Source organism: Cynocephalus volans, chromosome 8 (genome assembly GCF_027409185.1).
Source record: "Cynocephalus volans isolate mCynVol1 chromosome 8, mCynVol1.pri, whole genome shotgun sequence".
Classification (NCBI taxonomy): Eukaryota; Metazoa; Chordata; class Mammalia; order Dermoptera; family Cynocephalidae; genus Cynocephalus; species Cynocephalus volans.
This window is the reverse complement of record NC_084467.1, coordinates 43,388,200-43,415,401: the sequence shown is the minus strand read 5'-3', so window position 1 is coordinate 43,415,401 and position 27,202 is coordinate 43,388,200. Positions and strand designations below refer to the sequence as shown.

The 27,202-nt window shown below is 35.3% G+C and overlaps 1 protein-coding gene across 2 annotated transcripts in view; it reads left to right on the top strand.

Moving 5' to 3' along the window:
- Positions 1–27,202, top strand: part of NRDC (nardilysin convertase) — a 93,725-nt gene that overhangs the window by 12,321 nt on the left and 54,202 nt on the right. The window contains exons 2-6 of one of the 2 annotated variants that reach the window (XM_063104389.1): positions 10,091–10,397; positions 12,837–12,970; positions 13,861–13,930; positions 14,087–14,168; positions 15,106–15,259. In XM_063104389.1, coding sequence (XP_062960459.1) covers positions 10,091–10,397; positions 12,837–12,970; positions 13,861–13,930; positions 14,087–14,168; positions 15,106–15,259 — 747 coding nt within the window. The remainder of the gene's footprint in view (positions 1–10,090; positions 10,398–12,836; positions 12,971–13,860; positions 13,931–14,086; positions 14,169–15,105; positions 15,260–27,202) is intronic. The other variant, XM_063104391.1, reaches the window with a different exon arrangement.

The following is a 27,202-nucleotide window of genomic DNA, read 5'->3' as shown; positions in this document are numbered from 1 at the left end:
TTCTACCCTTAAATTGTTAGTTCCAGGTGTAGATAGACAGTGCTAAATCTTTTTAGGTTAAAAGGGTACTTGGGGGCTTGCTTTGTAATTATGTAACTTGTCACCCATCCACCCCCACCATGTGGTCCCACATATTTTTGGATTTAAATATGTAAGCTCTTAACTGTGGTTTTAAATTTTAATGACTGAAAGTGGCTTCTTCACAAAAAGTTGGTTTATTTTATTAAAAAACAAATAAAAATGAGTGGGTGGAAAATTATTATAAAGAGAATAATACCGTATTCTTGTTTCTTGGACATGGTTCAAAGTCTACTTCAGTCTTCATTGTCATTATAAGAGCAGTGGGAGAATAAAACCAGATAACGGAAAACAGATTGAATATGCTAGAAGAGAGAGGTTTTCCTAGAGAAAGATTGGCATCTTAGAACCGCCCCCCCACACACACACGTGCACAGAGAAATACTTGAGACCACGTGGTTTGAGGTGAGATATGACAAGTTATAATTACAAAGTTAGCCCCCAGCTGCCCTCTTTTGACCAAAAATGATTTTGCACCATCTATCTAAGTGTGGAGATAACAATTTAAGGCTAGAATCTGAGTCACTAATTACTCTCTCTCTATATGAAAATGAAGTCTTGAAGTCTATATAGTATTCCATAGGACCGCTGTAGGATGATTTTTTTGCATATTGTCCTATCTATGGACATTTGGGTGATTTCTAGCTAGGCTATATAGTATTCTATGGTGTGGCTGTAGAATAATTTACTTGCATATTCTTCTCTGTCTATGGACATTTGGGTGATTTCTAGTTTTTCTCTGTCATAAACATTGCTGTGGTGAAATCTTTGCTCACATGTGAGTATTTCCCCAAGATACCTAGAAATGAAGTTACTGGATTAAAAGGTACGCAGAGTTTACATTAAAAAAAAAAAAAGGCCATATTTTCCTACTAAAATGCTATACCATTCGTGTGTGAGAGTTTGTTAGAATACCTGTCCCCTTGTCAGCACTGGATAGCAATAATATTTATTTATTTAGCTAACTTGCTGGATGAAAATATTTTATTGTTTAATTTGGTTATCTTTGGTTTCTAGTGAGGTTGAGCGTCATTTCAGACATCTTTTATTACTTCTTGAAATGTTTATTGTATATATTTTTAAACCTATTTTTTTGTTAGGGTTTTTTTTTCCCCCCAATAATTTGAAGGAACTCTTATATGTTGGTAATCTTTTCTCTCAGTATGCAATTTGCTATTTGTTTATGATGTTTTGTTTTATAAAAGTTTTTAAATTAATATATAGTGAAATCTTTCCTTTTTTCCGCCCCCTTATAGCTTCTAGATTTTGTGTATTAGTACAGATTTCCTTCTGTCCATATTATTAGAATATTTTCTCTATAATAATTTAAAACCATTATTTCCTTTTAGATCTATAATCTATCTGGAATTTATATGTGTTGAATTTAAGGTAGAGATGGCTATTTTTTTCTTCCTAAATGAATAGCCTGTTTCATATCATTTTAGCATCATTTATCAAATCATGGTAGTAAACAGTGTTGCAACAATATTATATACATTGCTGTTTTTCTAGAATGTGTTCTTTTTCATTGATCTGTTGGTCCTGTACCAGTATACTGTTTTATTTCAATTGCTTTAAAATATTGTATTTCTATAGTTGATAAGGCAGTTACCTCTCATTATTTTCCCTTTTCAAAATGTTCTTGGCATTTTTGTATGTTTTTGTGAGTATGTCCACATTCCACAAAAAAATCTTGTTGGGATTTTTGATTGGAATTGCCTTGAATTTATACATTAATTTTGGGGAAGAATTGATATCTTTATAATATTGGGTGTTCCCACCCAGTAACATAGGATGACTATTTTATTTTTATTTTTTATTTATATTTTATATTATATATTATATTATAATATGTTATATTTATATTATGTTTTTATTTAGTGTTATTTTTTCCTGTAGTTTTCTAGTTTTTCTCATGTTGGCTGTGTGGAGTAGTAGTGAAAAGAATGGGTTCTAGTGTGATACTACTTATGTTCTGCCCCTGCTAAGCCACAATGAGCTTGGGCAAATAAAAAAAACCTTTTTTTGTGCTTCATTTTCCTCATCTATAAAGTGGGAATACAGTTATCCCTTGGTTTCACTGTGGATTGGTTCCGGACCTCCTGGGGATAGCAATATCTGTGAATGCTCAAGTCTCTGATATAAAATGGCATGGTATTTGCATATAACCTATGCACATCCTTCTATATACTTTAAATCCTCTCTAGGTAACTTATAATACCTAATAGCGTACATAAATATGCTATTTACATAATGTACAATGTAAATGCTATGTAAATAGTTGTTATACTATATTGTTTAGGGAATAATGATGAGAAAAAAAGTCTGTACATGTTCAGTATAGATGCAATTTTTTCCTCCCCGAATGTTTTTGATCCTTGGTTGAATCCTCAGATGTGGAATCCACAGATAGGGAAGGCTGACTGTAGTAACTTATTAGGGTTATTGTGAGGATTAAATGGGTTAAGACATGTAAGTTAATACATTTAAAATGTGAGCTATTGTTATTAGATACATATTTAGGTATTTTGTAGTTTCTGTTGCTTTTGTGAATGGGATTTTTAAAAATCTAATTTTAATTAATTACCTTTGGTGGATAGGAGAGCTATTGATTTTTGTCCATAGTTCTTAATTTTGGTTACTTTGATGAATGCTGTTTAGCGTATATATATATACATACATGTATATATTTTTTGTAATTCTCTTGCTTTTTTTGGTAATATATATTTTGTAATGCTTTGTTTTAGCTTTCAATATTTGTACCTCATAATTATTTTTAATTTATTTATATTTTGGATCTTTTTTCATTGACTAGGCCCTCCAGTACAGTATTGAATAGAATTGATGATAAAGGGCATTTAGTCCATGACTGCCTTTTAGATGGATTTGTTGTTGATTTATGGAAGCTACCCTCTATAAGGCTAAGGGCTTTTTTTGTGTGTGTTCTTAACTTGCTAAGGAGTAAGTTTTGAATTTTCATTAAATTATTTTTATTATGCAAATAATGAATATATTTTTATTACAAAAGATTGAAAAAGTATAGAAATTTTACAGTAAACTATGAAAGTACTTTGTACCTCTCTCTATTTTACTCCTCTCCCCAGATATGTATTGCTGTTACATTTAGTGTTTACGCTTTTTAGTTCTTTTGCTGTACCTTTAAATGCATTTAATGTGAACATGTGTGTACACATTTTTTTTTATATAAAACTAGATATTAGATTTTATCTGATATTTTGTTTCATTTAACAGATACTAAGTACCTACCTTGAATCAGGCCCCCTTCAGGCGTTAGCATTCTTTTGTTCATTTGACAAATGTTTCTTTTAAAAGAAAAAAAACCGATTTATTTATTATTATTATTATTTTCTTTTACATTCTAAGAGGTTGTGGAGCAGAGGGAGAGGGAGGGGGTGGGGGTGGGAAGCGGGGCTGGCCCATGGCCATTTCCTTCACTGGCCTGGTTGTGGCAGGTGGGGGTGGGGCATGGCTGAGGCCCACAGTTCCCCCCACTCTGGCTTGGGAGCCCAGTGGATTTCTGGTGGCAGTACAGTTGTTGCTGAGCTGGATGTGGATGTCGGCGTGTGGGTGTATGTGTATGGCTGAGGCCTTTGGCCCCTGCATCCATGCTCAGGGGCCCAGGGGGGCCAAGGATGCAGATGTTGGGGGGTGTGACTGAGGCACTTGGCCCCCCACTCTGTCTCGGGATCCCCGGGGGCTTCTGCGGAGGCTTGGTCATCTCTGGGCTGGATGCAGATGTTGGGGGTGTGTGGCTGAAGCGCTTGTACTCCCCTCATCCAGGCTTGAGAGCCCAGGGGGATTCCACCTCTTCTAGGTTTTATAGGTGCTTTTGTGGGTATTAGACCTTTACTGGTTAATATCAGAACTTTGTCTCTGATCTGTGGTTTTTTTGTGTTTTCTTTCTGTTCTGTGTTGGATTATTATTAGGTACTCCCAGCACTTAAACTCTGCACTGGAACTAATTTGTTGTCATTTGCTTATTTCTGAAATGGAGAACTTCCTGTGAAAACCAGCACTTGAACCCTGCGGTTGAGCTAAATTGCTGCTTTGCTGCTGATTCTCTGGGGAAGGCTTTTGTGCAGCTCAAGTTTTAATTGTTGACCTTTTAAGCATTTCTGGGTCTCGTGAAGTCCAATACATCTGGGTTGTGCGGAAACTTTGGTCTGGACCTGAGTCTTTTCAGCAAACTGCACCCCATGCAGTTGTACCCCATGCAGGTCCACTGAGTGGACCTGTGCTGACTGGAGGGCAAATCAGCTGTCTATGCTGTGCCTGAATGTTGTCCAGGCAAATCAGCTGTCTATGCTGTGCCTGAATGTTGTCCCGGTGAGCCAATCTCCCGCACCCCCTGCACTCTAAACACTTCCATGGGGCTGGCCATGCACCAGTCCCTTGCAATGACTCATCACCAGCCTTTGAGTGGCTCCTCTTTTAAGTTGTCTGTGGCCCCACATTTGTATGTGGGTCCACAGGAACCCTGTCAGTAGTTTTGCTTGACTGGGTTGCCACAAGCCACTCCTCTCCCCTGCAGACTCCAAGCAACTTCACACAAAGGGCACAGCTGTGGTTTTTGCCTGCTCTTGCTCCACATGCTCACCAGAGCCAGCTTTGAAATGGCCTGGGCTCGAAATGGTCAGAGAAGTCCCTTTCTCTTGCTTCTCCCACCTTCATGAACTCCATAGATCTCTCCTCCTCTTCCCCTGAGCTCTAGTGGCCTCAGCTTGGCAGTCTTTGCTTTTTAATAGTTGTAAATTGTTTGATTGTGGGAGAGAGTGACGCTGGGGATTCTCCACCCCAATAAATGTTTCTTAAATGTTTGGGATATGCCAGGTGATACCACAGGACGTAGGTGTGAAGAAAAAAAGCTCTGCCCTCAGAGCTAACATTGTTATTTGGGGGGGGAGGTGGCTGTGGGGATCTGAACCTTTGACCTTGGTGTTATCAGCTTGATGCTCTACTGACTGAACTAACCACCGACTGAACTAACTGGCCAGCCTAGGGCTAACATTCTAATGGTGCAGACTGAAAATTTAAAAAAAAAAAAAAAAAGGCAAGTAATGATTAATGGTGTGAAGAAAGTTAAAGCACGATGAAAGAAAATAGAGATTGACTAGGTTGCTGTTTTAGATAATGTGGTCAGAGAAGACATTTCTGAAAAGGGAACATTTCAGCAAAGACTTGAAAGAGGTGGAGCAGCCATGCAAATAGCATATCTGGGGCAAGAGCTCTTAGGGTCCAGGGAACAGCAAGCACAAAGGCCCTGGTGTGGAAGTCTGTTTGGACGTTCAAAAAACAATGAAGTCATTTGGTTGGAGCAAAGAGAATGAGGAAAAAGTGGTGGGAAAGAAGCATGGAGAGGTAGTAGGGAGCCAGATTATGAAGAGCCTTGTAGGCTGTGGTAAGGATTTTGGATTTTATTCCAAGTATGATGTGAAGCCACTGATGCTTTTTTTTTTTTCTTTTTTTGGTGACCGGTAAGGGGATCGCAACCCTTGGCTTGGTGCCATCAGCACCGCGTTCAGCCAGTGAGCGCACTGGCCATCCCTATATAGGATCCGAACGCGTCGGCAGCGCCGCTGCGCTCCCAGCGTCGCACTCTCCCGAGTGAGCCATGGGGTCGGCCCAACTGATGCTTTTTAAGAAGGGTGATGTCCTTGTATTAGTTTGCTAGGGCTACCATAGCAAAATGTCACAGACAGTTTAGCTTAAACAACAGAAATTTATTTTCTCACAATTCTGGAGCCTAGAAGTCCAAGATCAAGGTGTCTACAGGTTTGGTTTCTTCTGAGGCCTCTCTCTCTCTCTCTCTCTGGCTTGTAGATGGGGGTCTTCTTGGTATCTCCTCACATGGTCTTTCCTCTGTGTGCACATGTCTGGTGTCTCTTTGTGTGTCCATATTTCCTCGAGTCCCAGTCAGATTGAATTAGGGCCCACCCTACAGGTCTCATTTTAATTTAATCATCTCTTTAATTTCCCTATGTCTAAATACAGTCACATTCAGAGGAAGTGGGGTTTAGGGCTTCAATATGTAAATTTGGGGGGAACAATTCAGCCCTTAACAAGACTGATCTGCTTCATACAGGCTGCTGAGAGTAGACTTGAGGTATGTGTGTGGGATGGTATAGGTATGCTGGAATATTCAGGTTAGAATGGAATCAGGGAGACCAGTTAGGAGGAAACTAGACCTGGTGACAGCGTGGACTAAGGAAGTGGCTGTGGGGTTGTGAGAAGTTGTCAGATTTGTGATTTACTTTGAAGATAGTGCATAGGATTCTTTTTAAAGTAGCGTGCCTTTAGATTTTTTTCTGTTCTCTTATTTTTGAAAATTTTAAGCTTGTAAAAAAAAAAAATGCATCTTAAAAAGACGAGAGCAGAGCCCGTGGCGCACTCGGTAGAGTGCTGCGCTGGGAGCGCGGCGGCCACGGGTTCGGATCCTATATAGGAATGACCGGTGCACTCACTGGCTGAGTACCGGTCACAAAAAAACGACAAAAAAAAAAAAAAAAAAAAAAAAAAAGACGCGAGCAGAGTTCTCCTCCCCCTTTTTTCCAGCCTGCTTTGATATATGATATGTATGTATGGGACTACCTTAAACTTTGTTTCTCTAAAATTCTGCACTTCTAAGATTCATCTTAGAATTTATTTCTGGACAGATTGTTTGCATTCTTGGAAAACAGCTCTTGGATTTTAATTTTTCCTACTGCTATTTGGTTGTGTAGGGGAGGAAAACAATTTTTTCTTCAACCCTCCTAAATTCTTAGTTGGAATAGACTCCTGTAGAAAAAGGCAAATTAATAAGAGAAAAACAGATATAAGTTTGTTAATATGTATGTTTCATGTATACTGGGAGATACTCAAAGAATGAGTAAATTTTCAGAAAGTTGTCTTTGAATTCCAGCTAATATAGCATCTTCAACAAAGAACAGTAAATTTTTAGAGTAGTGACAAGACAGAGGAAAAGGACTTTGAGTCTCTAGGAGTGGCAGCTTGGAGAAAGGCAAATGAATGGCAGACAGAGGCTAGTTAGTAAAGCTTGTTAATGTAGATTTCTCTGGTGCCATCTCCAGGCCAATAAGGATCTAAAGTTGTCTTCAGTGGTTAACCTTTGTTGTTCCTGGTAGAAAGGAGGTAGTGGGCTGGGATATCTTTTGTCTTTGTAAATTTATGTCCTGCTTTTAGGCAAATAAAGGGAGAGCAGAGAACTTGCCTGTATCTGCTTCTTCTTAATTGCCTTCAGCTCAACAATCTTTAAGCCAAAGAGGTATATTTTGGGGTGGCATATTCTGGCCTCCTACAGTTGATTATTTGGCACAATGGCTGGCCATTGACTGGCCAAGTTATAACTGAATGAAGCTCTTTAATTACCTTTTGAAATTTTTCTAATACTGTGATATTTGATATATGTAAAAGAAAACGATTTCTTTGTAGTTGCAATTTCTGTGTAAGTGGCGAATAACAAATCCAAAATGAAAAACCCATCATTCAACTTAAGAACTAGGATCTACTTCTGTGTTCTTCATCATCCTGTCTCTCCATATTCTCCCACATTGCCCTTCCATTCCAACAACAATTCTGAATTTTTGTGTTTATCATTCCTTTGCTTAAAAAAAAGTTTTATCACATATATACATATACATGAACAACATACTGTTTACTTTTGCTTGTTTTTTGGGCTTTATATGAGTGATACTCATATGATATGTAGTCTTCTGTGACTTGCATTTTTCATTATTATATTTTTAAGATTAACCAGTGTTGAAGCTTGTTGTTGAATTATGTATTTCCCTGTTTTATAATATTCCATCATGTGAAAAAAAATTTCACTGTGTGAAAATATATCACAGTTTTTCAATTCTGCTGTCAGTAGACATTTGGGTTGTTTCCAGTTTAATAATTGAGCTTATTGTCCTGCGGTACTCTCTACTCTTTTTATCTATTGATCTGAAGCTTAGGCTTTCTCCAGGCTTGCTTGGGAAGAACCAATATCTTATAACATGTATGTAGGTCTGTGAGTTTCTTTGCTGTTTTCTCTATTGATCTTATCAAACTTGTGTATTGTCTTCTAATAATTTCTAAAAATTTGTGATCTGCTAACAGTGTCCTTTTCTGTTTCTAACTATCATGATTTTATTCTCAAACAAAATAACCACAATTTTTTTTTCTACCACATAAATGTGATTTTTGACATGGAAGGGAAATAAATCCATGTGTTCAATCTTCTACCTTGGGCCAGAGGCTTCCTTCCTTGTCTTTTTTTGCATGTTATTCTTCCTAGTTTCTGCTTGGCTAACTCTTTTTTTCATCTTCAAGCTTTGACTTAATTGTGCCTTTTTTCACTGGCGTTTCCTGATTGCTTCCTTCTTTCTAACATTCTGTGTTTACCTGTATCATTCTGTATTGTACTGTTTTGATTCTCTCGTTACTAGACAGTGAGCGTCTGATGGTGAGGACTGTGGTTTTTATTCTTTTTATCCTTAATGTAGCATGGCATCTCATACATAAAAGGTGCTAAATAAATGCTTACTGAATAAATATATAAGACAATAAGTATAAATGAGAGCAGTTTGTAATGAGCATGTAGTCATCAAACTGACACAGTAGTTTTACTAAATGAGTCATCTTTCTGCAGGGCTACCGGTCTGTGGGATTTAGTTTTCTTAGAGATGTAACCATTTGTTTAGCCGTAAAAGCAGATTTGGAGACTGGTATAATGTCAAATACATTGTAGAAAAGGAAGTCATCCGAGTTTAAATTTATGTGATTTTTTCTTTAATACTTAAGCTGGCATGATTGCTCTGTATATTGAGAGATTTATTTCTCTTTGGCTAAGTCTTCTGGTTTGGTAGAATGTTTATGTACAGTTTGAGTACACTTTATCCAAAATGCTTAGGACTAGAAACGTTTTGGATTTTGGATTTTTTGGAGTTATAGAATATTTGCCTATACATAATGAGATATCTTGGGGATGGAACCCACGTTTAAACACAAAATTCACACCTTATACACATAGTCTGAAGGTAGCTTTTTATTTATTTTTTTATTTTTAGTGGCTGGCCAGTACACAGACCCAAACTCTTGACCTTGGTGTTACAACACCGCACTCCGACCAACTGAGCTAACTGGCCAGCCCTTATTTTTATTTTTTTATGCAACCACTTCACTTGAAGAAGGTAATTTTATATAATATTTTAAACAATTTTGTGTGTGAAGCGTTTGTGTACATTGAGCCATCAGAAAGCAAAAATATCACTGTCTTAGACACCCATGTGGAAAATCTGTGATTGTTTAACATCACCACCATTACTGACTGAATTTATATGCTACTGATAAGCAATCACTTTCTTACACTTATTCACACATACATACTTACCAGTAAAAAATATGACATACCATTAATAAAGTGAAAAAAATAATGTATTCAGGGTAAATAAGCAGCACAGTAGGATCACCAGAATACCCGTATCAGCCGTTAACAACAGCAACAACAAACAAGGGCAGGCTTTTTGTGTTTTTCAGGTGTGGAATTTTTTACTTGTGGGGTCATATCAGTGCTCAAAAAGTTTTGGATTTTGGAGCATTTTGGATTTCAGATTTTCAAACTGAGGATGCTCAATCTATACTTATAAACCCCAAAAATAGTAGGGAAGGCCGAGTGAGTGATGGGTTTGTTATGTATGTTTAACTTCTGAAATGTATTTTTTGAATGAGTAAATATATTTGTATAGTTCAAATTTCTAAAAATGCAAACAGAGTATGTAGTGAAGTGTCCCTGCCTACATTTCCCTCCAGCTGTTCAGAAACTGATTAGCTTTTGTGGTTCCTTCCCCAGAGCAACCAATTTTATTAGTTTACAAATGGTGCTGGTTTTGTGTGTGTGTGTGTTTGTGCTTGGATTTTTTCCCCTTAAATTCTAAGCTGATCACTTGTGTTGGTCTAATGTAATGAACAACTAAATCAAAATGTTTTGTGATTTTTTTTTTTTTCCCCTCAGATACATCAAATTACGGAATGGCTTGCAGGCACTTTTGATTTCAGACCTAAGTAACATGGAAGGTAAAACAGGAAATGCAACAGATGATGAAGAAGAGGATGAGGAGGAGGAGGAGGAAGAAGAAGAAGATGATGATGATGAAGATTCTGGAGCCGAAATAGAAGATGATGATGAAGAAGGTTTTGATGATGAAGATGAGTTTGATGATGAAGATGAACGTGATGATGATGATCTTGATACTGAAGATAATGAACTAGAGGAATTAGAAGAGAGGGCAGAAGCTAGAAAGAAAACCACTGAAAAACAGGTGTGAGTCTTTTTTACTATTTTATCTTTTTCTAATTTGGGGTTTCTTTGGGGCAACATCTAAACTCATGCTTTATTTTCTAATGACAAAAAGAAAATATATATTTATCTTTTGATCTTCAGTAAAGGTCTGTTTATTCTGTATAAGGATTATATTTTGAAAACATTTTGCTCTGGTTATAAAATTAATAAATGCTCGTTATAGAAATGAAATATAATGAAAACAAAAATATAAAAATCACCCATAACCATATATCTCAGAGGTAATCAGTGATAACATTTGAATTTATGTGTATTTGTGCACATTATATGTTTTAAAAACAAATGCTGGGAGTTGAGGATCTGCATAATTCTTATCCTAGGATAGAGGAATAAGAAAATGTATTATCCTAGAAAGACTGGAAAAAGAAGAAGAAAAGAATGGGGCTAGTGTAGAATCTTTACCCGGGCCTAGAATTGTAAGAGTCATCATGTGGGCGCAATTTCTGTCTAGGTAATTGAATTTAATTTACCCCTTTTTATGGGAGAGTACCAAAGGTCTGGACAAATAAGGGCATTGAAAGAGTTGAAATAGAGGTGGGGGAGTTAAACTTAGTCAGTTTAATATTTAATAACACTCTGTGAATAGGTAAATAGGGCTTGATGTGGAAAATTTCCATTTCAGTATCTTTCTTTTTTCTTCCTTGATGTCTTTTAAAGAATGCCTTCATTTTGCAGTAGGGAGTATGCATTTTGGAGGATATTATTTCAGATGCATAAAAGTGGAATTGACTAGTAAATATTTGTTAACGCTAGCTTTTTCAATACCGATAATACGTTCAACATGGTATAGTCCACGTACAAAGGATTATTAAGTCCACATACAGATTATTAAGATTAAAATTTAGATGTCAAATGAATACTTAAAAGTGGTCAGCTCTCAAAGATGTGAAGATGTAAGGTACAAGTACTAGGTATGTTTTAAATAAATCCTTTGATTTCATTCTTCCTGGAAAAAATTACTTTTTAAAAGAAAGATCGTGTACCAGTTCTTTCAGTAAGTTGTTGAGATTGAGTCATGTTTTAAAAAAGCTTTTTGCCCTTTGCTACTCAAATTATGAGTGATGCCTATTTTGGGGCAGCATGCTTGGAGAGCTCTAGAGTTGAAAACTGAAACACTGAAGAAAAATATGTATATATATGTCACTTGATAATCTATGCTAAGGTCCTTAAAAACAAATTGGGAATTCACTTTTAATTTAAAATCGATCTTATAACTCCAAATAGAACAATGATAGAAAGGAAGAAATTATAAAAGTCACAGAATGGAAAGAACACTGGCAGGAAACCTGGGTTCTAATTCTGGTTCTGTCCCTGTCTTTCTGGATGATTTTAGACTTTTTCATTTTCTTATTTTTTTCTCATTTCTAAAACAAGATTATGTAATTTTTGAGGTCCATTTTAGCTCGAAGGCTAGCCGTGTTATAGCTTCTTAACTGAATATTTCTTGCCTTATAAGTTTCTTTCTATATCTATCTACAAGTAATTTCTTTCTATCTGTAAGTAGCTTTTCCCATGCTTTGGACTTCTTTGTATCTTCTGTTACCTGATAAAGCAATTTAAAACAATTAAAAATTGTTTTGATAGACATTTTTATTATCAAGACATTATAAAATACCTTAAGTTTATACAACAGTTGTGAACACCTTTGACAAATGAAGATGTACATCTAGCCTTTTTGGTACCTCTTTTTACTTTGCTTAGGTGGATCAAATCCTAAGTTTACCTTTTTCGAGAAGCAACAAGGTTAGATTCTAGTGATCATTAAAAGAATGGCTTAGATGCTGCCTTTCTTTTCTGAGGACTCAGTGTGATATAATCCTTCATAAAATATTACAACTAATTTTTTGGATATTAAAATGAAATGAAGGAACCTAAGTAGTTTGAAGAGCAGATCAAATTGTTTTGATTCAGAAATAATGGGTACATTAGTGAAAGGAAAGATTCTATGATTGTAACAATGGAAAATGGTTTATATTTATTAAATGAATAAGTGTCTGGAAAGGGAAATAAAGTAGATTAGGTAAGAGGTGGCATAAGAGTGGTACATTGGTTTTATGATTTAATTTTTATTTGAAAAATGTAAACCTTGTTTAAGGTAAATGAGAATTAATTAAAAAAGGAAGTGGGAAGAAAAAAATTTGATAGTTTTTGGACATTTACCTGAATCAAGAAATGAACTATTTTTCTGAGGCATCTTTCTTATCCCCCTCCATTTCATCCTCCCCAAAAAGTTGTTCTTGATCTGAAAAGTTTGATAAATTAACAAGATTGAAATTTAGCTATGATATATATTGAATTACGATTTGTTCAGTGCTTTCTTAATTCAATTCTGAAGTATGAATTTCTCAAGTATGAATTTCTTGGGAAGAAAATTCTCAAGTATGAATTTCTTTTCTAGCAATCGCAGAGCCTGTTTTTGCTGTGGTCAAAGCTGACTGATAGACTGTGGTTTAAGTCAACTTATTCAAAAATGTCTTCAACCCTGCTGGTCAAGACAAGAAATCTTTATGGGGTAGTTGGAGCTGAAAGCAGGTTAGGCACTTATTAAACATCCCAGAACAGGTTAGACTGTGGTTTGAAGAAGTGGATATTCCCCCATGTTTTAACTGAGTTTATGTGCCTAAGTCTTTAATATGGGATTTATAGTATTCAAGTGAGGCTGTTTGGTTCTTCCAAAAACATACTTTTGTTTTCTGACACATGTTTAGGTACATGCTATTTTTTTAAAAAGTTCTTTTTCTAAGAGGGTAACCATTTATCAAAACAAACTGTTTCACCAAATGTTAGCTTTGAAAAATTGATATTTATAAAATTTGGGAAAGTTATAATTCACTATCTTCAAGGATTCAAATTGGCTGTTCTTTTCTCCTTTTTGTGTCTTTTAACTTACAGTGATACATTCGTATACCCTAATCATTTTAAGTGCAAAGTTTGGTGTACCTCTTGGTCATCTTTTTGGTTAAAAATTCTGATTTTTCCAAGGTATTGGGAGAAGATGTACTGATAAGTAATGTATATCATATGTCTTCAAGAAGAAGTGAAGAACTAAAAAGCCTCTTTAAAGTTTAGTTCTGTAGGTTTTTAATTGCTAAAGTTTATCTTTAACGATTCACCTATTATCTTTGTTAGATGTTTTCCTAAAATGTTATTTACTCTCCATTTTAATAAAAACAAAACCTTCAGGGTCAATATTGATAGGTTTTGCATCTAGTAACTGAGTTACTGAACACAGAGCCTTTAATTGCTTAGAGATCTTTAGAGATAATCTACCTAGGTGTGTTACTTCTGCAGATTTCCAAAATCTAATAATTTGGAGAACAAACTTGGTTCAAAATTATGAAATGCTGACATGAAATGATATTAGGGTGGGCTGGCCAGTCCCTCTTCCCTTTTTTTCTGTCTGTTTCTGCTTTTTTCCTTAGGTCTGCACGTGTTCAGCATTTGGCAGGATGGCAAGCGGAGGAGCAGCAGGGTGAAACTGACACAGTTCTGGTGAGTTTCACTTTGCTGCTCCTCCTGATTCTCAGGGAAAGAATTTTGTTACTTTCTATTGGAAAACATCCACCTCCAAACTAATCCTTAAAATAAGATGCTAATATCTTCCCTTAGGATTGACTCAACTATTTGTATGTGTTCTACTTACTCCAGTCTGCAGCGGCTCTTTGTGTTGGAGTTGGGAGTTTTGCTGATCCAGATGACCTGCCTGGGCTGGCACACTTTTTGGAGCACAGTAAGATCTTGTAAAATATCATTCGTGGGTGTGTTATTTTCCCTTCAAATTTGTATGAATTGATTTCAAAGATAAGTAATTGGTTTGATAGAAGTATGATATATTTAATAAGAGAAATGGCTAAGAAAAAAATTTTGACATATGAGTAAGTATCATAGGGGGAGACTTAATTTTAATCTCCTTGAATGTATTTATATTGAGGATTAGAATGAAATTGCTTAGAAAACTATTTTAAAGTGTAGGTGTTGTTATTATTCGGATATGGTAAAGCCAACAGATGAGGAGATTATTGCCATTCTTTAACTGGCTAGCCCTGGTGGGGGGGGGGGGGCAGTCTCTTCATGGTTAGCAAGGCCCCAAGATGTCAGAGTATCAGAAATACAGAAAATAAAAACACATGATTAGTATAAAAATAGGACAAAGCAGAAACCTTCAGTTTAATTATGTGTGCATCTAAATAAAATCTATGTGGATATTATACAGTTACAAATACTTAAATCCGTATTTGTTTTTCTGAATTACTTTTTATATTTTGTTTTTGTAAGCTATTTGAGTATAAACTTTTCACCTTATGAATTTTTATAGTAGCAATTAATTTGCATATATGCTTATGTTTAAACTTTAACCTCATAAATAAATTATATATTTATTTTCTTTATCTTTTATCAGCACCGCACTCTACCGAGTGAGCCACGGGCCGGCCTTAATCTTTTAAAAAATGAAATGTTTGAGCTTTTTTAGTATAAAAGTAATGTATGAGCATTATAGAAAGTTGCAAAAACAGAAGTTTAATGAAGAAAGTATTCAAACATAACCATCGTTAATGTATTGATATATTTTCTTTTAGTATTTCTACCCATATAAGAAAGTTCATCCTTGGTAATAAAAATACTATCTATATCTTTGTGTTCTGTGACTTTGTGTTCTTTCTACTTAGTGGTATTCATGGGTAGTTTGAAATATCCAGATGAAAATGGGTTTGATGCCTTCCTGAAGAAACATGGGGGTAGCGATAATGCCTCAACTGATTGTGAACGTACAGTCTTTCAGTTTGATGTCCAGAGAAAATACTTCAAGGAAGCCTTGGATAGGTAACTAACTCAAAGTGTATTTTTATTTTAATTACCTAGTATCACCTTACAAATATAAATATTGGGCATGTTCTATGGTGTTTCTTTTTAAGGAGTACTCTAGTTTTATAGAATTGTCATAATACTTTATTTGGAGAAAAGAGCAAACTTAAATACACCTTGGCTCTTATTCTGTAATAGTCTTTGTAATAAAGATTAAACTGAAAGTCTCAAACACTTTCTGAGTTTTGTAAATAGTGTATTCTCTATTGACTCATTATTAAAATTAATTTTTTCTAATTTAATAGAAAAATAGAGGGGAAAAAAAAGATAAGATCACCTCTATTTTTACAATCTAGAGATAACCAGTTAATGTTTTGGTATATAGCCATCTATATTTTTTAATATATATGGGAAAATATAGTTCACGCCCTTTTATAACCTGTATTTTTAGATAAGATATATCATTTTGCTTATAATTTATAAAACATGATTTTAAGTGATTGTATTTGATTTACATTGTATAGAAGTACCATAAGCTGTTCAACCTGTTGCATATTATTGAACTGCTGAATTGTTCCTAGTTTTCAGTGCTGAAATGCTGTGATGAATATCTTAATCTCTATGTATGGCTTTAATTATTTCTTTTAGTTAAGTTCTAAGAAGTGAAATTGCTGGGTGTATTTGCATACATATTTTTAAGGCTTTTTTTTTTTTAAAGCTTTTGATACTTATTGCAAAATTGTTTTCCAGAAAGTTTGTGTTAATGCAGTGGTAGAGGTTTGATATCACAAGGTTGTAGACCTTGTACACTGGTAAAAAGCAGTCACTTGATATCAAGCTCTAGATAAATGTAAGATTGAAATGTAAAAAATGAAATCTTAAATTTGTCCAGTATAATATAACCTCCTTGAGGGCAAGGATTTTTGTCCATTTTTTGTTATATATCTGTAGCATCAAGAATTTGGTAGAAACTCAGGTAGTTGTTGAATGGATTAATGCAGTTCCTTTATAGCAAAAATTGCCATAAAGTCAAAAGACAAATGACCAAAAACATTTTCAGAACATGATCTTCCTTGAGATTAATTTGATCTGGGCAAATTCCTGTAAATTGGGAATGCATGCCACTATTTTCAATGGAATAAATATGTGTTCCTGAAACCCTAAATTAACAACTTTTATGCTAAAAGAATGCTAAAATCCCATTAAAATTGACACAATCACTTTAATAGCATTATTTATAATAGGATACAACATGGTGGTTTTTCTTCATTAATTATTGTATAGTATGACTGTCTACCTGTGTTCAATTATTTTATAACTTATCAATTTTATACTTAAGGATATGTGCACAAAGCATACATTTTATGTTCAGTGTTTATGTTAGTAAGACTTTAATGCCAAAGTAACAAACATAAGAATAGAGACAAAAGAAATCAATGAAAGCAATGCAAATGATTCACGGGACTTGCCTTTCCTGTAAACTTAGAGAAGATAGGAATTCTTTCAGGGAAGATCTTAGCCACACAACTCTGAAGATGTACACATTTGCTCTTGTTTCAAAGTTCTCACTCCTAAGGTTCACAAAATCCAAACAGGTCTTTGCATGTGTGAAGGAACCTTAAGCAGTTTTCAAGACTTAGATGTAAACATAAGAATACAGAAAGATTGAAAGTAAAAGGGTCAGAAAGTGATATATTATGCAGATCTAATATAAAGAAGGCTAATGTAGTTGTATTGATATCAGGAAAAAACATAGACTTTAAGACAAAAAATTTACTATTACTCAAGTGGCTCACTTCATATTAATAAAACTTAACTAGGAAGACACAATTGTTTTAAATATAAACACATCTGATAATATAGCCTCAAAATAAATAAAACAAAAACTTACATACATAAGGACAAATGCACACAAGATTACCAAATTTTATTTCGTGGACATATATAGAATACTTACCCAACAACTTAAGACTATAATTTTTTTCAAGTGTAATGGAACATTTTTAAAAGATACCACATTTTAAGCCATAAATACAGTCTCAAATTGCAAAGCATTAAAATAATATAATGTTTTCTGATAACAGTACACAATTAAAATTTAGCTAGAAATTAGTAGCAGAAAACTAAAACATTCCTTTATGTTTGGAAATTAAGAAGTACACTTCTAAGATACATCTGGGTAAAAGAAAGCATGACTGAAATTGAAAATATTTTGAACTGAATTATAAAGCAAGAGTTGTGGAATGCAGCTATAATAGTACTTAGAGGGAAATATATAACCTTAAATGTGTGTATTAGAAAAGAAGAAAGCCTGAAAATTAATGAGCAACTTATCAATCTTAACAAGTTTGAATAAGACCAGCAAAATATACCAAAAGATAGTAGAAGGAAATGATAAAAATAAGAGCAGAAATTAACAAAATAAAAAATAAACTGACATCATCAGGAATAGTGAAGTGTAAGGACCTCCGAAAAGCCCCTCCTTCATAAAAGCAATGAGACAATTGCTGAAAAGGGTCAAAATTAACTATTTTCAGGATTCTGGAAATTAAACAAAGGTGTGCAACAATTCAAGGCGCATTTATTCAAGAAAAGTGGCTACATCTTAATAAAATAGTGAGTTTTGTGGCATTTTAACTTGCCCTGTTTCCAGTCCCCTTTCCTCGGCTCTATAGTAGTCTTGAAAACTAAGAGTTCTCGTGATAACTCTAAAAACAGTAGCTTAGCAGCCACTGGAGGATTTGGAGCTCTCTAGAAATATCATCTTTGGACAGCTGTCATTACTTGACCTGTTTGGCATTTTACTAGGAATTCTCTTTCGTAGGGCCTTTCTTTAATTGACCTGACTGGCAGCTTACCCATTGCAAATCTTTTTCTTTGGGGGGCGGCATCTGTCTAGAACATGTAGAGGCATTTGTTTAACTTTGTGACTGCCTAAGACAGTGGATAACAGTTGGGGCAAACAGTAGGGTAATCAAAAAGCTTAAAAGAAAAAAAAAAAACTGAGAAATTAGATGTCTACTGGGGCTTTGAAAAGCTCCAAAGCTTTTTATTACTGGGAATCTAGAAGGCCATGTATATATGCATATGCTTTGCCATGTCCAGGGCTATGCATGTGCTCAAAAACCTAAGAGGTCCTTAAATTCTTGCTTTGATTGACCTTGAGCCTTTATGCAAGCAAGACCTGATGGCTAAGGGAGAGCCCTTTGGCAAGGCTGGGAGCCTTGTTGATTCCAGATGTTTAAACATGTCTCTGTGCAACCCATGATTACCACTAAGCCAACTAAGCAGGTATCTCAGTGAGTATACTTGTCAAAGAATACAGACTTTACAGAATTACTTTAGAGAAGTCAATAAATAAACAGTACCAATAACCTAAACTTGGGCAGAGGTATCTTGATTTCCACAGTTGCCACATTATATTTTAAATGTTCTTTTTAACAGAAAATTATGAGCGATAACAAAGAAACCAAGTATGACTGGTACACAGGGAGAAAAAACATTTGATAGAAACTGTCCATGAGAATCAGCTGTTTTAAATGTGTTCAGAGAACTAAAGGAAAGTATGAGTATGATGTCTCACCAAATAGAGATTGTCAATTAGAAATTAAAATAACTAAAAAGGGGGGCCGGCCTGTGGCTCAGTTGGGAGAGAGAGTGTGGTGCTGACAACACCAAGTCAAGGGTTAAGATCCCCTTACCGGTCATCTTTAAAAAAAAAAAAAAGAAAGAAAGAAATTACTAAAAAGAACCAAATAGAAATCCTGGAGTTGAAATGTGCAATAACTGAAATGAAAAAAATTAATTTAGAAGGGCTCGACGGCAGATTTGAGTTTGCAGAATAATGAATCAGTGAACTTGAAGATAGGTCACTTGGGATTATCCATTCTCCAGAATGCAAAGTAAAAAAAGAATGAAGAAAAATAAACAGCATCAGAGACCTGTGGGATACCATCCAGCATACTAACATGTGCATCATGGGAGTCCTGAAATGAGAGCAAAGAGAGAAGGGAGCTGAAAAAATTCTTGAAGAAATAATGACTAAAATCTTCCCAAAATTTCCAGCAAAATTATTCTTCTAAAAGATGCTAACATGTTCTCAGATAAATAAAACCAAGTTTGTCACTAGCAGATCTGTTCTATATAAAATATTAAAGTGAATCCTTCCTAGTGAAATGAAGGAACGTTCAAATCCATGTGAAAAATAAACGACATTGATGTTTGTATATCCTTTTTTTCCCTCCTGATTTGAAAGACAACTGCATAAAGCAATAATTACAAATCTGTGTTGATAGGCATATACTGTATAAAGACGTCATTTGTATAACAATAATAACACAAAGGAGGGGAGAGGGAACAGATATAGAGAAGTAAAGTTTTTAGTGTACTATTGAAAATAAGTTGGTATTTTCAGTAGACTATTTTAAGTTCAGATGTTAGTTTAAAAATCTCAAAAAACAACAAATAACAACAACAAAACAAAACACACACCCCCAAAACAGTAAAAGAAATGACAAGGAAATTAAAATGGTATGCTAGGAAATATCTATTTAACAAAAAGAAGTCAGTGATGGAGGAAGAGAAGGAAAAAAGACATAAGACCTATAGAAAGCAAATAGCAAAAAGCATACATATATCCTATTTTATCAGTAATTATATTACATGTAAATGGATGCAATACTTCAAGTAAAAGGCAGATATTGGCAGAATGGATAAAGAAATATGATTCTACTATATGCTGTTTATAAGATACTGTAGATGCTAATACACAAATAGATTGTCAATAAAAGGATGGAAAATGATGTACCATATAAATAAGTATCAAAGGGACTTGGAGTGACAATACCAATATCAGAGAAAATAGACTTTAGGATAAAAAATATTACCAGAGACAAAGAAAGGAATTTTATAATAGTAAAAGAGTCAATCCATCAAGAAGATACAACAATTTAAAACATACATGCATTAAACAAAAGAACCCTAAACTATATGAAACAAAAATGAACAGAATTGAAGGGAGAAATATGCAATTCAATGATAATAATTGGAGACACCAGTATCCCACCTTCAGTAAAGGATAGAACAACTAGATAGGTTCGTGAGAAGTAGAAAGCATGAACAACACTGTAAACTGATAGACCTCTATAGAGCACTCCGCCCAAAATCAGAATACACATTCTTCTCGAGTATACTATGGATCATCCTCCAGGATAGACACTTAGTAAGCTATAAAACACTTCCCAATAAATGTGAAAGGATTGCAATTATACAGAATTTGTTCTTTAACCACAATGGAATGAAATTAGGAATTAATAACAGAAGGAATTTTGGGAAATTCCACAAATATGTAGAAATGAAACAACACATTTCCAAATAATCAATGGGTCAAAGGAGAAATCATAAGGGAAATTAGAAAATACTTACAGTCGGGTGAAAATGAAAATACAGCATATTAAAACTGATAGGATGCATCAAAAGCAGTGGTAAGAGAGAAGTTTACAGTGTAAACATCAACATTAAAAAATATCTCATGTCAGTAACCTAAACTTCCTTCTCAGTTGACTAGACGAAGAGCAAACTAAAACTTCCAAAGCAAGAAGAAGGAACGACATAATACAAATTAGAATGAAAGTAAATGAAATAGGGAATAGAAATACAATAGAGAAAATTAATAAAACCAAGAATTGGTTTTTTGAAAAGACCAACAAAATTGACAAACCTTCAGCTAAAGTGACCAAGAAGAAGAAGTCTTCAAATTATTTAAATCCGGTATGAAAGAGGTAACATTACTACTGATTTTACCAAAATAACGAGGACTATAAGGGAATTCTGTGAACAATTATATGCCAACAAATTAGATAACCCAGATGAAATCCTTTAAAAGACACAAGCTGTTAAAACTGACTCAAGAAAACAGACAATCTGAATAGATCTGTAAGAAGTAGAGAGATTGAATTAGTAATGAAAAATTTTCCAAAAGAGAAGTATAGGCCCAGATGGCTTTTGGTGAATTTGATCAAATGTTTAAAAAATTACCACTAATGCTTCCCAAACTCTTTCAGAAAGTAGGAGAACACATTTCCTAACTCATTCTAGTAAGCCAATTTTACTTTGATACCAAAACCTGAGAATGACCTTACGAGAAAAGAAAATGACAGGCCAATATCCCTATGAATACAGATGGAAAAATTCTCAACAAAAAACTTGCTAATCTGGGGGGGGGGGGTTTAAAAAAATCTGACAATTTGAACCCAACATCATATAAGAAGGATCATACACCATGATGAAGTGGGATTTATCCCAGGAACGCAGTTACTTTACCATGTGAAAATCAATCATTATATATCATACTAATAGAAGAAAGGACATGAAACATATTTCAATACTGGCCAGAGAGAGAGAGAGAGAGAGACACACGCGCGCGCGCGCACACCCACCCACACACACACACACACACAATCTCAGTATAAACAAAAAGCATTTTACAAAATACAACACCTTTTCACATAAAAACACTTAGTAATCTAGAAATAACAGGGAACTTCCTCAACCTGATAAAGGGCATCTATGAATCACCCACAAATAACATCATAATTAATGATGAAAGATTGAAAGCTTTCCCCCCAAAATCAGGAAAAAGACAAGGATGTTAGCTCTTACCACTTCTATTCAACATTGTAGTGGAAATTTTAGCCAGGGCAGTTAGACAAGAAAATGAAATAAAAGGCATGCAGATTGGAAAGGAAGAAGTATCTCTCTTAATAGATGACATAATCTTGTAGAGTTGATTCGCATTATTTGCAGATTCCGCATTTGCAAATTTGCATACTCACTAAAAATTTGTGACTCCAAAATCCAAACTTGTGTTGCTTTTGTGGTTATTCATGGACATGTGTGGGGTGGCAAAAAATTTGAGTTGCTGGACATGCACATTCCTAGCCAAGGTCAAACATGGTGACACACATTCTTTTTGTTTCACTTCTCACACAGAGGTGATCAGAATGTGGAGATGCTAGGGGGCAGTACAATGTAGTGCAAGAAACTGGCTCTGGAGGTGGATGGGGTTTGAAACCTAACTCTGGCACCTGTTAGTGGAGTGTCTTCAAGCAAGTCACTTAACACTTTTGAGCTTCATTCTCTCTTTTGTAAAATAAAGAAAATAGGATCTACTTGTTAGGATGGCGAGATAAACAGAGTAAAAGACTCCGAGCCAAACGTTATCAATCAAGGGAGTTTACTCCAGTAAACCTGGAGGGAAACTGAAAGATGAGTGTTTCGCCCCGTACAGACTAGCAAGAGGTTTTATAGTGTTTGTCTGGGAGGGGGTTGGGCACCTGTTCTGAGGACTCAGCATTCCCTAACGGCTTTGCAGTATTTCTGTTTGTTTGTTTTGTACAAGATGTTTTTATCGGAATGCACTAGCCTGCATAAGATTTTCTTACTGGAATGCACCAGATTGATAGAAAGGGAATGGGTAGGGGGACAGGGTGAGGGAGTAGCAGATGTTCTTATGTTGACTGTAAGGCCTAATACTACTATGATGGGATGCCTTTAGGATTTAAGCTCATAATCTAAGTGTTAAGTGTATATGTGTGTGTGTACATATGTACGTATGTATGTGTGTATATATTTCCTCTATGACAGGTGGTTCAGTATTCACCAATTCAGTGGTCTTGGCAACTTTAGAGAGCATAACTACCACAAATAACAAGAACTCACTGTACATATAGAATCCTGCAGAATCCACAAAAGAACTATTAGACCTAGTATAGAGTTCAGCAAGGTTGCAGGATACGAGATCAGTGTACAAAAATCAATTGTATTTTTATACATTAGCAATGAAAAATCCAAAAATGAAATTAAGAAAGTAATTCTTTTTACAGTAGCATCAAAAAGGATGAAATACTTAGGAATAAATTTGACAAAAGAGGTGAAAGACTTTTATCTGGAAAGCCACAAAAAAATGTTGAAGGAAGTTAGAGAAAACCTAAGTAAATGGAAAGACATCTCATGTTCATAGATTGTTAGACAATAATTGTTAAGATGGCGATATTTCCCAAATTGATCTACAAATTCAATTCAATCCTATCAAAATTCCAACTACCTTTTCTGAAGAAATTAGTAAAGTGATCTTAAAATTCATATGGAAAGCAAGAGACTAACAGTAGCCAAAATTATCTTTAAAAAGAAAAAAGTTGGGGCTGGCCCCATGGCTCACTCAGAGTGCGGCGCTGTTAGCGCCGAGAGCGCAGGTTCGGATCCCATATAGGGATGGCTGGTGCGCTCACTGGCCGAGTGTGGTGCAGACAACACCGTGCCGAGGGTTGCGATCCCCTTACTGGTCAAAAAAAAAAAAGAACAAAGTTGAAGGACTCAGACTTCCTAAATACAAAACTTACTCAAAGCTCTAATAATCAAGACTGTGCTACTGGCATAATAATAGGCATATAGATTAGTGGAATAGAATTGAGACTCCAGAAATAAACCATTACATTTATGGTCAGGATGCCAACACAATTCATTTGGAAAGGACAGTTTTTCAACATATGGTTCTGGGACAGCTCTTCCACATGTGAACAGTGAAGCTGAATCCCTTACACTGTAGACAAAAAATAACTCAAATTGAGCTACAGATTTAAATGTAAGAGCAAACATAAAACTCTTTGAAGAAAACATAGGTATAAGTCTTTGACCTTGGATTTGGCAATGGTTTCTTAGATATGGCACCAAGAACACAACAAAAGAAAAATTTGAACAAATTGTAATTTATTGAAATTAAAAACCTTTTTGCTTTAATGATCTTGTGAAGAAAGTGAAAAGACAACTCACAGAATGGAAGAAAATACTCGAAAATCACATATTTGATAAGAGACTAGTACTTAGAATATGTACAGAACTTCTACAGCTGAAGAAAAAAAAAAAAAACCTAACTTAAAAATGGGAAAAGGATTTGAATAGACATTTCTCCAAAGAAGATATGCAGATGCCCAATAAACACAGGAAAAGATACTCAACATCATTAGTCACTAGGGAAATGAAAATCAAACCCACAGTGATATACCACTTCACACCTACTTCAAAAAGGGGAATGATAACAATTGTTGGCAGATATATGGAGAAATTGGCATCCTTATACATTGCTGGCAGTACAGGCTGCTTTGGGAAACAGTTTGGCACTTCTTCAGAAGGTTAAACGTAAAGTTATCATACGGTCTAGCAATTCCACTCCTGGTACATCCCGTAGAGAATTGAAAACATGTGCACACAAAATCTTGTGCATGAATGTGTATTGCAGCATTTTTCATAATAGGGCAAAAGTGTAAACAACTCAAATGCCCATCAGCTGATTAATGGATAAACAAAATGTGGTGTATCCATGCAATGGAATACTACTTGACAATAAGGAATTAATTTCTGATACATGCTACAACGTGGATGAACCTTGAAAACATTATGCTAAGTGAAAGAAGACAGACACAAAAAGCCTCATAACGTATGATTCTGTTTATATAAAATGTCCAAAATAGGCAAATTCATAGAGATTAAAAGTAGATTCGTGGTTGCCCAGGGCTGGTGGGGGAGCAAGAATGGGGAATGACTGTTAATGGGTACAGAGTTTATTTTGGGGGTAATGAAAATATTCTGTAATTATATAGTGGTGATATTTGCACAGTCCAGTGAATGTAGTAAAATCCACTCAGTCATATAAGGTGAGAGTTTTATGGTATGTTAATTGTATCTCAATAGGAACAGTAAACACATGATAGAGTTACAAGAAAACTAAATGTTAGTTTTTTGAAAAACATATGAAATAGATAAACCTTTTATGAGACTGGTCAAGGGAAAAAGAGTATGTGCAAATAAATATCAGGAATGAAAAAGAGAATATGACTTCCGATCTTACAGATATTGAAAATATCATAAGGTATTTGAACAGTCTGTGCCAGTAAATGGAAAAAAAAAATAGATGAAGTGCATAAGTTCTTAGAAATATAATTTGTAAAACTGGCACAGAAGAAATAATTTAAAGGTTAGAATAGTTTTATAACCATTAAAGAAATGAATCAGTAATGATAGCTTCTCACAAATAAACTTTTAGGTTCTACAAAAAATTGAAAGAAATAATTCCTCCTTTATTTATGAGGCTAGTGTGACCAATACAGTTTATCACATTGTCAGATTATAGGGAAAAACCCATATTATCTCAGTATATGTAGAAAATATATGATGAAATTCAGTATCTATTCATGAAGATGCTCTTAGCAAACACAGTATAAGGCAACTTTCTCAATCTGGTATTTGGTATTTTAGAGTAAACATTTAACGGTGAAACCTTGAAACCTTTCAATTTGAGGTCAGAAACAAGACAGAGATGCAGGCTGTGATTGCTTCTAGTCATCATTCTATTAAGGATTAGTGAGGCAAGGAAAAAAATAAACAAAATACAGACTGTCAAAGCAGATGATATGATTGTGAACACAAAATCCAGAGTCTCCTACAGATAAATTATTAACTTTAACAAGAGAATTAGGAACTAGGCAAGCTGCTGCCACTGCCCTGGGACCCCCTAGTGTCCTGAGGCTTAGAGTCCTCAGGCATGGAGCCAGGAGAAGCCCAACCCAGCTGCAACTAAGCACGCTGCTGCCACTGCCCTAGGGCCTGAGGCATGGTTCTGGGGGAAGCCAAACCCAGCCACAACTAGGCAAGCTGCCGCCACTGCCCTGGGGCTCTGCTGGAGTCCTGAGGTATGGAGCTGGGGGAAGCTGAACCCAGCCACAACTAGGCAAGCTGCCACTGCCACTCCAGGACCGCACAGAGGTACTGAGACATTGAGCTGGGGGAAACTGAACCCAGCCACAACTAGGCATGCTGCCACTGCTGCCCTGGGGCTCTGCTGGGGTCCTGAGGTGTGGAGCCAGGGGAAGCCAGTCCCAGCTGCAACCAGGTAAAGAGCACACCAAAAATACCATTTCCATATGGGTAGTCCACCATAGCCACTGCAGTTGCCATGGCTGCCATGAAAGCTGCTAGTCTCTATAGCAGCATTCACAGCCACTGTGCAGACAGCACGACAGACTCTCAACTACATTGACACAAGGAGAGGCACCAGCGGAGACCAGAAAAAAAAAAGGGGGGTCCTCTCTCCACAAAGCACACTCCAGAGTAATAGAAAAAGCATCTGCTTTACAATATTAGGTGAGGACTTGATCATACCTCAGAGCTGGACAAATCATCTAGGCAACAAATCAACAGAACAGTTAATCTATCAGATGGAGAGAACAAATCTAGTTATTGGAGCGGGAAGAGGGGAGGGGGGAAGGGGAGAAATTGGATAAGAGGCTTAAAGAATAAGTGATTTGTAATAATAATATGCTAATAAAAAATACAAAACAGGGCTGGCCTGTGGCTCACTTGAGTTCGGATCCCTATATAGGGATGGCCAGTTAGCTCACTTGGGACAGTGTGGTGCTGACAACACCAAGTCAAGGGTTAAGATTCTCTTACCGGTCATCTTTAAAAAAATAAAATAAAATAAAATAAAATAAAACATAAGAAAATGAGAATTAGTAAGGTAGCTTGATATACAAAATTAAAAATGAAAAAATGTTTAATCTGGTATATAAGAGTCAATTCTATTTCTATGTAGCAGAAATAGAAGTGGAAATAAAGAAAAAATCTTTATAAGCATTAAAAAAATCAGGCACCCAGGAATCATTCCTAAAATTATGTATGGGAATATACAAAACCTCATTGTGAGATACTAAAGAAGACCTAAAGAAATGGAGAGAATTACTATTTGTGGATTTAAAGCTTCATTTTTTAAGTCAATTCTCCCCAGTTGATATACAGACTCGATGATATCCCAAAATAATTTCAGAAGATTTATTTCGGTTTAAATAGATAAGGTGATTCTAAAGTTTATAAGGAAATGCCAAGATACTTTTGAAGTAGAAAAAGAGC